Source organism: Piliocolobus tephrosceles, chromosome 19 (genome assembly GCF_002776525.5).
Source record: "Piliocolobus tephrosceles isolate RC106 chromosome 19, ASM277652v3, whole genome shotgun sequence".
Lineage (NCBI taxonomy): Eukaryota > Metazoa > Chordata > Mammalia > Primates > Cercopithecidae > Piliocolobus > Piliocolobus tephrosceles.
The window spans coordinates 42,399,683-42,414,909 of record NC_045452.1 but is presented as its reverse complement, the minus strand read 5'-3'; the positions used below and the strand labels follow the sequence as shown (position 1 = coordinate 42,414,909).

Below are 15,227 nucleotides of genomic sequence, written 5' to 3'. Positions count from 1 at the left end.
TTTCTGCCACGTATTAACTGTCCACTGTCCAATCTTAAGTGATACACAACACCGTCTTGTTCTTGGTTTCCTCATTAATACAATGGGAGAACAGACTAGAAGGATTCTAAGATTTGTTTCAGCCCTAAAGACGATGAATACATTCAGAAATCCTGCAGGAAGGGTTTTGGAACAGAGAACTTAGGGCTAAGATTCTTCACTGCTGTCGTGATGACAATGATCCTGTCAAGATTTCACAGACTGCAGCTTGAATAAATTCTTCCAGTAGTGAGGCTCGAGGCTGTACAGATGTTTTTGTTTGACACTGAAACACTGCATTTTCGTCTGTATGGCTTTTGGCTATAGCAATTGGAAGGGCTTACTATTATGAGGGGATAAAATCTTGAATTATAAATAAAGGAAATAAAAATACATTAAAAATGAAGACTTCAAAAAATTGTACTGGGGCAGGGCACAGTAATTCATGCCTGTAATTCCAGTACTTTGGAAGGCTAAGGTGGGAGGATTGCTTGAGCCCAGGAGTTCGAGACCAGTCTGGGCAACATAATGAGACCTTGTCTCTACAAAAAAATTTTTTTTAATTAGCCAGGCATGGCAGCACATGCCTGTGGTCCCAGCTACTCAGGAGGCTAAGGTGGGAGGATCACTTGAGTGTGGGAGGTCAAGGCTGCAGTGAACCTGAGTGCACTACTGCACCCCAGCCTGAGCGATAGTGAGACCTTGTCTAAAAAAAAAAAAAAAATTCTACTGACAGAATTGTTTATTTACTGGAGTGATACAGCAGGTCAAGTGATACAGATGCCCAGTTCAATCCCATCGGAAGGTGGTAAGCACAGTCACTGATGCGAGCACTGTGGAACAAATGGTTGGCTTCCCCCAGATGGCTTTATTGTGTTACCTACTCACAGCTGGCAGCGAGCTCGTAAGGTATATCTCCATCACATATTACAGAGCCCTAATTTGTAGTTACTTACGGTACAGTCAATTGGATAAGACAACCCTTATATTTTATTATGATATTTTTTGTTGTCTTGTGTGTTTGTTTGTTTTGTTACCCAGGCTGGAGTGCAGTGGCATAATCTCAGCTCACTGCAACCCCCGCCTCCAGGGCTCAAGTGATCCTCCCTCCTCAGCCTCCCAGGTAGCTGGAGACTATAGGCATGCACCACCATGCCCGGATAATTTTTGTATTTTTTGTAGAGACGGGGTTTCGCCATGTCACCAAGGCTGGTCTCGAACTCCTGGACTCAAGCGATCCCCCGACCTCGGCCTCCCGAAGTGCTGAGATGACAAGAATGAGCCACTGCATCCAGCTATTATGTGGTTTCCTAAGAAGCACAACTCTCCACTTCTCCTAAGCAATGAACCGGTGCCTGTCAGCACATTGGGCTGCACAGCGGAGGAGAGGCTGAGCTGGGAGAATTTCAGCACGTTTGAGAAAATGAGCCAGGAGGAGTGGGCACCAGCCCAACCCTGGGCGGCCAGTGGCTGACCCTGCCCTCTCCACTCCCAGGTCATCCACTGCAGTGGCTACTTGAAGATCAGGCAGTATATGCTGGACATGTCCCTGTATGACTCCTGCTACCAGATTGTGGGGCTGGTGGCCGTGGGCCAGTCGCTGCCACCCAGTGCCATCACTGAGATCAAGCTGTATAGTAACATGTTCATGTTCAGGGCCAGCCTCGACCTGAAGCTGATATTCCTGGATTCCAGGTGAGTTCGGCACCTGCCACTGTGGCTGTGGCCTTTTGGAAGACACCAGTGGTGGAAATGGGCCCCTGAAAGCTGCCATCTTGGCCAAATCATAACGAGGAATAAGTCATAATAGGAATGTGGATTAAGCAAAACCAATTTATGAACTGAAAGAATGTATGTCAGCCTTAGGACTCAAGGACTTGTTTTATTTTATTTACTTATTGATTTATTTTATTTAATTGTTGACTGCTTATTTTATTTACTTATTGATTACTTGTTTTATTGTATTTACTTATTTGAATCACTAGAATTTGAAATGAAAACATGTGCTGTGAGCACAGGTTGGGCTTTTTTGAAGGCCGTGATGTCAGAGCTCTGCCTCCTGTGTCCAAGGAGGACTTTAGAACAAATGGAAGGTTTCCACCCTGAGTGCGGTGTGAGGGGGGCCTTGGCACCCAGGCTGGTGTGAAGCTACCACAGGGCTGAGGCTGGGAGCAGAGAGGCTGCCTTCCCTGGGGGATGCCCTGCCCACCGCTCATGGGTGCCCTGTCTACATCTGGGCTGGGAGGAGGGGATTGGATGACATCATTTACCCTGGCCTCGGGGAGGACCTGCTCTCCAGACCCGTGCTGGAGTGGCCTTCACTCTCCCCAAGAGCCGGCTGCAGTCCCAGTTTTTTAACTGGGTCTGCAGTTAAAAGTCCAAGTTTTTTAAAATTGAAGTTAATTTTAATTTTAATTAATTTGTTGTTGTTGTTGTTGTTGAGACGAAGTCTCACTCTATCGCGGAGGCTGAAGTACAGTGGCGTGATCTCAGCTCACTGCTAGCTCCGCCTCCCAGACTCATGCCATTCTCCTGCCTCAGCCTCCCGAGTAGCTGGGACCACAGGCGCCCGCCACCACACCCGGCTAATTTTTTGTATTTTTAGTAGAGACGGGGTTTCACCGTGTTAGCCAGGATGGTCTCGATCTCCTGACCTCGTGATCCACCTGCCTCAGCCTCCCAAAGTGCTGGGATTTCAGGCGTGAACCACTGCGCACAGCCTAAAATTGAATTGAATTTTTAAGTGACAAATGCTAACTGCGTTTGGTTTTCAGGGCTTTGTGGTGTTTGTGGGCTACAATATGATGCTTTGACACATGTCCACGCTGTAGAACCGTCAAACCCCTCCCAAGTCTTGAGGCCACGCGCTAGTCAGGCCTCGTCCATGTTCTTATTTGTGAAATAGCAGCACGGCCTGCCCGCTCACTGCTAGGAAAGATGAAATTAGATAACAGACTGAGGCATTGAAAACAGTGAAGCCTCTCTTAGCTGCAAGGCCACTTTAGCTCTTGGCAGGTAGGTTCCTCGGCTGTGCAGGCAGGACTAAGTCATCAGAGACCCCACTCCTGATGTGGGGTGTGTGTGTGACGAGTCTTTGGCGGGGGAAAGAGAGATACATTTTGCTTTCTGTATGTCCAGAAGCTAGAATTTACTGCTTTCTTTTCTTTTTCACTTTTTAAAGTTGTGGTAAAATACACATCATATAAAATTGACCATTTTAACCGTTTATTGATGCTCTATAGAGAAAAAACAACTCTTCCTGGTTAGGGGCAAGAGATAAAGACAGGAGTCGGTTTGGCTCCTTGTCAACACCCTTCAGGACCACTCAGAGGCAGGGAAATGACAAGGGTGAGCCTGTCAGGGTCACCAGCATCTTCCCAGAAACTCCAAGCAGAGAGGAAACAGTGCTCTTTGGGGAAAGCTGCCAGCACCACTGGGGAGGGCCAAGAGCGGCAAATGCCATTTTCTTGCCATGCAGAGGGAGGCCCTGCAGGGAGAAAAGGCAGCTGAGCTGCCCCAGCTGGAGTGGACCCCTCTGTTCCCGCTCCCTCTTTTCTGACTTGGGAGCCACTTCTGAGAGGTGGCTGGAAGGACACCAACTGCCCAAGGTCATTATTGGAGACATCTGGGAGGATCCAGCTGGTTTCTCCCTTGTTTTGTCTCCTAGTTTTCCTCTGGTCCTTCTAGGAAACCCCTGAGACTGATTAATTCTCGAGAACAGGAAAGACGTGGTGTCCCCAGAGGAGAGACCTGAGGACTTTCCAAGCCATTCAATCCATACTGCCTGGAAAGGCAGCTGAAGGTAGAGGAGGTTTTGCCTGGATGGGGCTTTGTAGCAGCAGTGGGGGCTCCCGAGCCTCAGGGTATGGGGGCTGCACCCCTGGAGTGAGGAGAAAAGAAGGCTGGTCGTCTTGAAGGAGACGTTCTGCCTCTCCCAGATCTCTGGTTGTTCCTGTCCTATCAGGAAACTTCTAGCAAAGCCTTGAGGCCTTTTCTGAGCTTCAGTCACATAGGAGGGGCTAAAATGGGTCAGAAGAGTGCCGCAGAGGCCTTCCCAGTCACCATGGTTGGTCTGTCACCAAGGGGTTGGGGCTTGGGCTGGCCCAGCCCTGGGAGGACAGCAGAGTGGTCAAGCAGGGTGGGAGATGTCCCTTCTGGGTCCAAACCCCAGGGACCAGGCGAGGGCTTGGCCCGAGGTCTTGCGGCCCCAAGTCATAGGAGTGAGGGTGGTCGTGGGTCTGTCTGGCACCACACCCCACTCAATCCCAGACACAACTGAACTCGCTGTAACCTGAAATTGGGCTCGTCGGGGTTTTGTGGTATTTCTCTTTGAAACTGGAGCTGATGCTTTTGCTAAGGATGGGTGAACACAGCGATGTTTGGGGTTTGGCAGATCCCTCTGACAGGTCTTCAGACACTAGAGGCTTGGAAAAAACTAGGAGGGCACCCTGCCAAATCCCTCCATTTCCCTTTAATTTTTAAAGCCAGTGTGTACTTTGATGAGAAACTTAATATATGTGTTTCTGATTCATTTACACGTTTGGGGCCGTTGTTCTGTAACTTTGCATCCAAAGGGTCTCGGAAGCCTCTTTCATCTCCACACGGTAGAGATGCCTGGTTTTCTTTTTGGGGGAAGCCAGATGGCTCAGTTTTCCTGCCACACAGAGTTAGATTCTGATGGGGCTTGAAGTTCTAGGTGGCCCTTGGACAAGTCCCCTGATCCCTGAATGACTTTGGGCTCTGCAAGGCCCCCTTCCCCACCACTGCAAGCCCTGTCTCCTTCCTACCCTAGTAGGACACCATGGAAATGAGTACACCAAACAGGGAATGATTCCAGGGAAACATGAGGCTCTCCGAGATTTACGACCCAAAGCTTGAGCAGATCTTAACAGAAAGGGAAGCGGGTTAAAGAATGAAAGTGAGGTCAAGTTTCTCAGCTTAATTTACAGCTAACGTCTCCTATCCTAGCAGGGAGGTCCCCCAGCCCTGGCCCTCCCTCTTTCCCCAGCCTCACCCGGTCTCCAGGACTGACTCTGCACCATAGCCGCACCTGCCTTGGAATCCCTTCATCCCTCTCTCTTTCATCTGTTCTTGAAAATCCATCACCAGGATGCTGAGGACCACCCCCTTCGAGGACATGGTGCCCGGCCCCATTGCCCAAAGCCTGGGAAACCATCGTTGCCACGTGCAGCTTCCACCTACGGCCAGAGCGATCCCCATGCGGGTGATGATGTGGTCTGGGGTACTGAGAGCCACTTTTCTTCAAAGAGCCGAAGTGGGAAATTAATATGCCTGGGGCTCGATGAGAACACAGAGGGGTTGTGTCACGTAAGCCCCAGGAAAATGCTTCCATTTCTCTAGAAAGCTTAAGGCTTTCCTTTTAGTCACAATATCTTAGGTCGTTTTCCTGTCTTCTGGGGGGTCTGAGCCAATCCTACCCTCATAGGAGCCTTAAAGATCTCCAGTTATTCCGTAATTCCCAATAGTGGGAATCACCCAACGGCAGCATCCTGAGACCATCTGTGCCAATCAACAGTGTCTAGCATGCAACAGAGGTTTCAACACTCACGCCCGCAGGAGCCAAGATGTGCAAACAAATGCCCACAGACAGAGGGATGGAGGAACCAAATGTGATGTCTACATGAAACAGAAAGTTATTCAGTCCTAAGAAGGAATGAAGTTCAGACACATGCCGCAGCATGGATAGCCTTGGAAACATCATGCTGAGTGAAAGAAGCCACACACAAAAGGCCACATGGTGTGCCATCCCACAGACATGAACTTTCTCCAAGAGACAAATTCTTAGAGACAAAAAGTAGAATGGAGGCTACTGGGGGCTGGGCAGGGGGCAGTGGGGAACTGATGTTTAAAAGGAACAGAATGTTTGGGGGTCATGGAAAGCTCTGGAAAGGGGCAGTGATGCCTGTTACACAACATTGTGAGTGCACCAAATACCACTGAATTGTATGGTAGAAGTGGTTACCATGGTGAATTTTATATTATGTATATTTTACCACAATTTATAAAAATCACGCGCACAGGACCGTCCCCCCAAGGCCCTCCAAGAGTGCGTTCTTTCTCACCGTAGCAGCTTTCTCACAATATCGGTATCAAAGTTCACTCGTAAGCATTCCCTGATAAGCTGAACTTCGAAAAAGGCTACAATTTTAAGCCATTCCAAACATTCTCTTAGCCGGTGGTTTCAGAAGAACATTCTCGTTCATGAATAGTGCTACATCCTGTACCGGGCTAGAGTTCAAAGACTTGCTTCTTGTAAAAAAGATCATTCTCAGTTTCCAAAATCAACATTTCCCCCCTGAGCCTTTTAGCACTTGATTAGTTGGCAAAACCAATATTAGTTTAAATGAAAGGCAGTCTGCAGAGTGGTGTAACTCACTGAGCCGCCGTGCCCCCGCAGGGTGACCGAGGTGACGGGGTACGAGCCACAGGACCTGATCGAGAAGACCCTATACCATCACGTGCATGGCTGCGACGTGTTCCACCTCCGCTACGCACACCACCTCCGTGAGTAGCACACCCACCCCAGCCACGGGAGGTAGCTGGTCAGGGAGGAGGCGCTGAGGACTGAGCTGGGGGGGACATGTCCCTTTTGTTGGTGCAGTTATCATCCATGATACACACTTGAATGTCAAGCCTCGAGTGTGGCGTCCTCCACCCCATGATTAAGTACAGCTGCCTGTTTTGTCGGTTCTCAAGCAGCTGTGTGCACCCTTTCAGCGAGACTCTAGCAGGTGTAGGAGCAGGAAGTTGCCTGGATTCTAGATTGTGGATGTGGAACCTAAACTCTATGATCTGGACACCATTTGTGAATAACAGCAACAACAGTGGACGAACTGCTGGTTATGGAGCTCTTACTGCTGTGGGGCACTAGTTTAAGTGACTAAACACATTACCAGCCCAATAAGGGAGGGCCTCATGGTCACGATCCTCATTTTACCAGTGAGGACGCTGAGGTCCAGATAGGTTAAGCCACTTGCCCACCTTCATACAGCTGGGAGGTGGCGGAGCTGGGAGCTGAACCCACGCAGAGCCGTCTCCGACTGCTATACGCCTGCCGGCTAGGGGAAGCCCAGGAAGGCCACTGATCCACAATGGGAGAGGTCATCTTGGGACACACAAGATTTGTTAACAAGGGTTAACAAACACCGATTTGATTTGCCAGTGGAGGTGGTTTGGGAACATCTGGACATAGTGGGGATGCTCTAGTCACTGAAATGTTTGAAGAAGTGACGCTTTGGCCAGGAGCAGTGGCTCATGCCTGTAATCCCAGCACTTTGGGAGGCTGAGGCGGGCGCATCACAAGGTCAGGAGATTGAGACCATCCTGGCTAACATGGTGAAACCCCATCTCTACTAAAAATACAAAATATAAGCCAGGCATGGTGGCGGGCGCCTGTAGTCCCAGCTACTTGGAAGGCTGAGGCAGGAGAATGGTGTGAACCTGGGAGGCAGAGTTTGCAGTAAGCTGAGCTCACGCCACTGCACTCTAGCCTGGGCAGCAGAGCGAAACTCCGTCTCGAAAAAAAAGTGACACTTACTTTTTTAAAATTAAAAAAAGAGAGGCCTCTCTCCAGCCGGTGGCATGCTTGTTACACAGCAGCACTGTCTCATGCCCCCAGGTTCATCCTGATGGGGTCGTGGGGCCTGATGGAGACTGGATTCCTGCCTCCCAACCCCCACAATCTTCTTTCCCATGTGAAAAAACCAAAAACGTATCATTCTGGTTAAACCTCCTCCTTGTTGGAAATTTATAAAGTCAGGGAAAGCTGAAAAGAAGAAAGTGACAATTATCTTGTCATTTTCAGTCAGGTAAGAGTTAATATGTTTTGAGCCCTTCAGCTGTGTCTGCCAGTGTTCTAAATCCCCAAATAGATCATCTAATCTTTCAACAACCAGATGATGTAAGGACTGATTATCCTCTTTTTATAAATGAGGAAACTGAGTCACAGGGGGGTTGGTAGCTTGTCCAGGATCACAGTTTGTTGGAGGGCGTGGTGTGTGTGCACGTGCCCATTTTTTCATAATTAGAGTTATACTTTACACATTTCTGAATCTTGTCTTTTCTTCTGTTAACATTGTGTCATACGCATTTCCCATAATATTACATTTTCTTATTAATCATCATTTTAATGGCGGTATAGTTTACCATAATGTATTTACTCGTTTCCCTACTGTTGAACAGTTAAGTCTCCCCCACCCCTTTCCTCTGAATTTTCAGCAATACTGCAATGAAACTCTTTGTACATAAGTGTGTGCTGCACTGCTCAGAATTTCCATAGGATCAATTCCCAGAAGTGAAATCGTGTGTCAGAGGGTGTGAGCGATCAGACTGCTTTCCAGAAGGACCACACCAACTCATCCTTCCATCACACATAAAAATACCTCTCACTGGCCCGGCGCCGTGGCTCGTGCCTGTAATGACTGCATAGTTTGCCATAATGGCAAACTATGGGAGGGCGAGGCAGGAGGATCACTTGAGGTCAGGAGTTTGAGACCAGCCTGGCTAACTGGCAAAACTGGGGAGGCTGAGGCAGGAGAATTGCTTGAACCCAGGAGGCGGAGGTTTCAGTGAGCTGAGATCATGCCACTGCACTCCAGCCTGAGCAACACGGAGAGAGTCTGTCTGAAAAAAAACAAAAAAAAAAACAAAAAAAGAAAGAAAAAAGAAAATGCCACTCACCATATATTAGCCGGTGTCACCTGTTGGCCTTCCATTTTTTTTTTAAGATAAAATTCACCTTTCTCACCATTTTCAGTGGTTTTTAGTTATATTCACAGTGTTGTACAACTATCGCCTTTAATTCCAGAATGTTTTCGTCATCCCAAAGGAGACTGTCACTCCAGTGGCCCTCGCCCTTCAGCCCCTGGCACCCACTCATTTGCTTTTGAACCCTGTGGATGTGCCTATTCTGGACATTTCACGTAAAGGGAATCATACAATGTTTGTTTTCTATTTTAATGTCTGTTGATCTGATGGATGGATCTGCCATTAAGTTAAACAAGGGAGTTGGGCATTTGTTCATCATTTCGCCCATTATATTTATTCTCTGATGAATTATTATTCATGTTCTTTGCCTGTATTGCTTTTAGGGCCTTTGTGTTTTTATCAATCTGTACAAACCCTTTATATAGTAAGGTGAATAACTCCGTGCAGTGTTTCTTTTGTACCAAAATATTTTGATGTGGATGAGAAAGAGCCATCTGCAAGGTGAAAAGGAAGCGTAAAGGGCCATGGAGAGCCCAGGAGTGTTTGGGCAGAGACTGGGGGCTTTGCCTAGTGGTTTGATAGGAAGGCTGAATTTTTGTTGCATATGAGCCTCAAAGTCTGAATTTTTGTTGGATATATGCCTTGGGGAGTTTCCTTCAGCGCCAGCTGGTACAGTCACAGACTCAGCCCCTTTGGCCACCTCCCCAAATCTCTGCTCAGACAGCTGCTAGTTAGGTCCAGGGGCCAGTGCTGCCTTGAGAAGCAGGAATGTTCTGGAGCTGAGGACCCAGGCATCCAAGGATGCCTTTCTAGACTTGTGCTATCTTCCCCTTCCCTGGAGAAGCTTCACCTCTCCACTGCCCACCTGCAGGTTCTGGCACTTTCCTCCCTGACCTGCCTCCTGGAAGGCAGTGAGGTGGAACTGTGGTTTATGGGTGCACCGAGCCTTTGGCTGAGCTGCTTAGCAGCCTGGAGTTTGCACCCAAGCACAGAAGCAGGCCCATAGGCCCAATTTTCAGGAACTCTGTAACCAAGTAGAGGTCCTTCCTACATAAACAACATAGCAAATTAATGAGCCCAAGGAAAACTGGGATTAATGGGAAGAAAATATAAAGGGCAACAGAGTAACAAACAGTTTCACTGTGAATATCCTCATGTTCTTGAACAGCAAACATCAGCAACAGCTTGACACTTGGTTGAATGCACTTAACTACTTTGTGTAAATAACTACATCACTCACCCCCCTGCCCATTAAGGATTTGGGGATTAAGACATAATCATGGCATTTTGGAAACTAAAAAGCCGATTCAATTTTTTCACTCTGCCAGGTACAAACTGTGGTGGCAAATGTTTCCCTCAATGAAAGCAATGACTGTTAAATGGGAGTTCTTAATGGGTGGGAACTCCTTGAAGTTGTAGGCAAAATTCCTGTGTGCACATGTTTGCGCGTGTGTGCGTGCGTGTGCGTGCATGTGCGTGTGTGCATGCGTGCACGTCTGTGTGTATACGTGTCCGTGTCTGCCTGTGCGTGCGTGTGCGTGCATGTGTGCATGCGTGCACATTGTGTGTGTGCACGTGTCTGTGTCTGCGTGTGCGCGCGTGTGCGCGAACGCACGAGACACACACAGACATGCATCCTCCAGCGGAGAAAGCCCGCCCCCTTTGGCAAGTTCTCAGAGGAGTCCATTGGGGGCAGCATCCCAGAGGTGGGGCCTGCGAAGCGTCTGAGGACTCATGTCACCTTGTGTTTGCAGTGTTGGTGAAGGGCCAGGTCACCACCAAGTACTACCGGCTGCTGTCCAAGCGGGGCGGCTGGGTGTGGGTGCAGAGCTACGCCACCGTGGTGCACAACAGCCGCTCGTCCCGGCCCCACTGCATCGTGAGTGTCAATTATGTTCTCACGTAAGTCACACGTATTTGTTTCTCTCCTTGCTCTTTTCTCCTCCTGTCCCACATCGGATGGCTCCCATAAGCACCATCTCTCTCTCTCTCTTTCCTCTTTCTCAAACTGTTCATTTGTCTCCTGTTTTTTTTTTTTTTTTCTCCAGCAATCTGGTCATTTTGGAAGGTCCAAACTATTTCTATACTCAGACGTGAAGGTCAAGTGCTAGGCTGCAGGGGGAGCCAGGAGGAGGGGGTCTGCACTGGGCATAGCTTAAGATCCCATCACACTGCCTAGTGAGGAGCATCGGGGGTGGGTGGGGATGCCCCCCATCCTGAATAGGGTGCAAAGAGGGTGCACACCCCCGATCAAGAATACAAACTTGTGCTATCCATGCCTATAAGCCTTCAGATCAACTTGGATGCTCCTGCTGTTTGAGACGGGAAATACCCCATTTTTTGCCTGTCTTCCTATAGAGCCTGTTGCAAATGATGGTAAATATTTGGTCCTTTAAACATTCCAGAAGGTCAAGTTCAGTTGCAAATGCTTTTTTTTTTTTTTTTAAATTAAAAATATATATGTTTTTGTAGAGACAGGGTTTTGCTATGTTGCCCAGGCTGGTCTCAAACTCCTGGCTTCAAGTGATCCTCCCACTCAGCCTCCCAAAGTGCTGGAATTACAGGCATGAGCCAAGGTACCCAGCCTGCAAATACTTTTAAGGCCATTAAAAGCAACAGGACAGATGTCTATCTGGGGCCATATATTACTTTTCACCCACCATAGCTATTGTAGGTTAAATCACCTTGCTCCAGGCTCTGACCCTTGCTGTGCCCCAGCCCTGTGATGAAAAGGGTTCTCATTTGCACTTCATCTGGGGTGAGGATATAGGCTCTAGGTTTGTTCATAGAATGACTGTGTGTCTTAGAAATCAAGTGATTCTGGCAAAACTGTCAGGGAGAAAACAGTTTAGCTCTTTAGTTATTCTTCCTGAGCAAACGTGTGGGCTGGTTCGCTGGGTCGACGTCTCCCTGTGTGAACATGACCCTGCTGAGTTGGTTCTTTAGGGCAGAGATGGGCCCCCAGTGTGAGAATACACAAAGCTGGTGGTCAGGCTCCCAGGCCCGCAGAGGGTCCCAGACTCTTGCCTCTTGGAGTGGTAACTGGAGAGGCAGCTGGGCCACAGGTGCTCATGTTGGATGCAGGTGGATCTCATCCATGGCATTTCCGCCTGTCCCTTTTTCCCTTGACAGCTTTCCTAGTGGCCCACAACCTCCCCCAGAAATGTGTTTGGGGCTTTGTGGGACTGGAGAGAGCTCTGACCTGGCTCAGCATTTCCTGCGATGGCCCGGCCTGGGGCTGCTTTTATAATGAGGGTGAGCTGGCCTTGTCTCAAATCCCATCCACATCCAACCCCAGTGAAAAGACACATTGGAGCACTGAGAATGTCCTCCCCAAGGGCTGGTGCCAGGGAAGCTGCTGCTGGACATGACTCGGCCCACTCTCACCTTCCAGGGAGATTGAATACAAGGAACTTCAGCTGTCCTTGGAGCAGGTGTCCACTGCCAAGTCCCAGGACTCCTGGAGGACCGCCTTGTCTACCTCACAAGAAACTAGGAAATTAGTGAAACCCAAAAATACCAAGATGAAGACAAAGCTGAGAACAAACCCTTACCCCCCACAGGTAACATGCATGTCCTGCAGTTTTGGGGTGCTGACATCTATCCTAGGGGTTTGAGACACCTGGACACGATAAGGAATGGGAGCCTCTCATTGCACAGCAGGGATCTCCCTGCCGTGCAGCAAGGTCCCTCCGGGAGGTCCTGCCTACACGATAGTGACAGCCTGGGAAGGCTGACATCCCGGTGGGCCAGCCAAGTTTAGGAAACAGAAGACTAAATTGGAAAGGCACTTCAGACTATTAGGATCCACGGGTTAGATTCTAGACTGGTGGGTTAGAACACCAGTCCACTGTATTTCCACAGCACTTGAAAAATGAAAGCCCTGCCTCTTTTTTAAAAAGTAGTTTGTGAGCTCTCAGAAACAGCAATTGTCAGCTGGGTGTGGTGGCCCATGCCTGTAATACCAGCACTTTGGGAGGCCAAGGCAGGTGGATCACCTGAGGTCAGGAGTTTGAGTCTAGCCTGGCCAACATGGTGAAACTCCATCTCTATTAAAAATACAAAAATTAGCTGGGCGTGGTGGCGTGTGCCTGTAGTCCCAGCTACTCAGGAGGCTGAGACGGGAATCGCTTGAAGCCGGGAGGTAGAGGTTGCAGTGAGCCGAGACAGTGCCACTGCACTCCAGCCTGGGCGACAGGGCGAGGCTCCATCACAAAAATAAATAAATAAATAAGTGCTCTGACTGTTCTATGCCAAGTGAACGTTGGTAGCATGGTCATTAGCAGATAGACCCGTTGAACGTCACTGCCTCCATATGCCAAAAAAAGAAGAAAGAAAAGAAACAGCAAGTGTCATGTGTGTCTGATTTGTTGTTAGTTCGGGGTGTGGGATCTCTTTCTACCCTGGGAGTAGGTCACTGGGGTATTGCTTGTTGTGTGCCTGTCACCAGTGGGACCTTGCTGTGGTGGCGAGGGTAGGGGCAGCCCTTGGGTGGGGTTGGGCCCCGTTGGGGCGGATCTTGCAGGGCCGGAAGGCAGCTTCCTTCCTGCTGGCCCCTTGTTCGCCCTTCATCCATCTTCTTTGCCATGCAGCAATACAGCTCGTTCCAAATGGACAAACTGGAATGCGGCCAGCTCGGAAACTGGAGAGCCAGTCCCCCTGCAAGCGCTCCCGTTCCTCCGGAACCGCAGCTCCACTCAGAAAGTAGTGACCTTCTGTACACACCATCCTACAGCCTGCCCTTCTCCTACCATTACGGACACTTCCCGCTGGACTCTCACGTCTTCAGCAGCAAAAAGCCAATGTTGCCGGCCAAGTTTGGGCAGCCCCAAGGATCCCCTTGTGAGGTGGCACACTTTTTCCTGAGCACACTGCCAGCCAGTGGTGAATGCCAGTGGCATTATGCCAACCCCCTAGTGCCTAGCAGCTCGTCTCCAGCTAAACATCCTCCAGAGCCACCGGCGAACACTGCTCGGCACAGCCTAGTGCCAAGCTACGAAGGTGGGTGAAGTCTGCTCGTGGGGAAGGCGGGAGGACCGGGCATGGCCGGGGGCTGAAGCAGCCGTGGCGGTGGGTGGCAGATGGAGACAGAACCCTCACGCTTTGTGCAAACTTTCCCTCTTTCTGCTTCTAAGTAGGGCTTGCTGTGCTTTCCTGCTCCCAACGCAGGCGCTCCTCGAGTGAGAAATGGCAGTCTGCCTGCCTCGGGAACACTAGTGACAGTATAAAGGGCAAAGGAAAACCGAGTATCCTGCCTTCGCGTAAATCCTGGCCACATTCACCACACAAAGGGGGACAGTGATTTTCAAAACCAGCTCCCATGTGCCGAGAACACCCCAGCTGCATTTCTTTTCAAGATTCCTTTCCACTCCATCCAGAAGTGAATATTTGAGACAAACGGCCTATTGGCTGTTTTCCCATGCCAGTTTTGGAAGTGGGGAAAACTGTGGTGGAAATTCATGGGCTTGGGGACAGAAATGCCACTCACCAACCCAGGGCGAAGAACACAAACCCTCCAGGGCTCGGTTTCTTCACTTGTAAAATGGAGTCATAAGCTGTGATGTGCCTGTTTCCAAGGACATGGCACACAGTAGGGGCCTGCCCTGCACATGCTACTTCAACAGCAGAAAGGAATGGCCTTTCGCCTTCTTCTGGGGGCAGGCAAGCAGATGCCCTCTGTGGAGATACTGCCAGCTCTCCAGGGCGCAGACTGACTCCTGTTTGCTCACTGGAACAACCCCAGGCAGAGAGTGGAAGGTGGGGACGGAGGTTTAGCTGCAGGACATGTATTCCCATTGCACCCAGACTAACTGCCGCTCAGAGTGTAGACCGAGATGGTGCAGATGTCCTGCAGTGCCACTAAAATGTGGGTGAAGGTGACATCAGGATTATGTGCCCCAGGTCGGGCTCGGTGGCTCATGCCTGTAATCCCAGCACTTTGGGAGGCCAAGGTGGGCGGATCACCTGAGGTCAGGAGTTTGAGACCAGCCTGACCAACGTGGTGAAATCCCGTCTCCACTAAAAATACAAAAATTAGTTGGGCTCGGTGGTGAGCACCTGAAATCCTGGCTACTCCAGAGGCTGAGGTGGGAGGATCACTTGAACCTGGGAGGTGGAGGTTGCAGTGAGCTGAGAGCACACCACTGCACTTCAGCCGGGGTAACAGAGTGAGCCTCTGTCTCAAAAAAAAAAAAAAAAAAAAAAAAAAGGATGACGTACCCCAGAAAAGCAGCACACCAGCCCCTGCTTAAAGACAAAGGACTTAAAGAAGAGAGCTCCACGAAGTTCCCTCTCCCCGCTCTACAGGCAGGTAGGGCTCTGCTCCTTTTGGGCCTCATCCTACTTCTCCTGCAAATCCTAGGAATCTCTTGCTCTGTCTTGTGACTTGAAGCTGAGATAACATCTCTTCCCAAATCTGAGAAGAGGGATAGATTACAGGAGAATGCCGCCTTACTGGAAATCACTAGGACATGTTTTTTCAG

General features: G+C 49.5%; 1 protein-coding gene across 1 annotated transcript in view; it reads left to right on the top strand.

Annotated features, from left to right (window-relative positions):
• SIM2 (SIM bHLH transcription factor 2) overlaps nt 1-15,227 on the top strand; it is a 42,476-nt gene that overhangs the window by 25,601 nt on the left and 1,648 nt on the right. Inside the window, exons 6-10 of the mRNA XM_023191378.3 lie at nt 1,514-1,713; nt 6,437-6,543; nt 10,500-10,647; nt 12,140-12,308; nt 13,338-13,746. Coding sequence (XP_023047146.1) covers nt 1,514-1,713; nt 6,437-6,543; nt 10,500-10,647; nt 12,140-12,308; nt 13,338-13,746 — 1,033 coding nt within the window. The remainder of the gene's footprint in view (nt 1-1,513; nt 1,714-6,436; nt 6,544-10,499; nt 10,648-12,139; nt 12,309-13,337; nt 13,747-15,227) is intronic.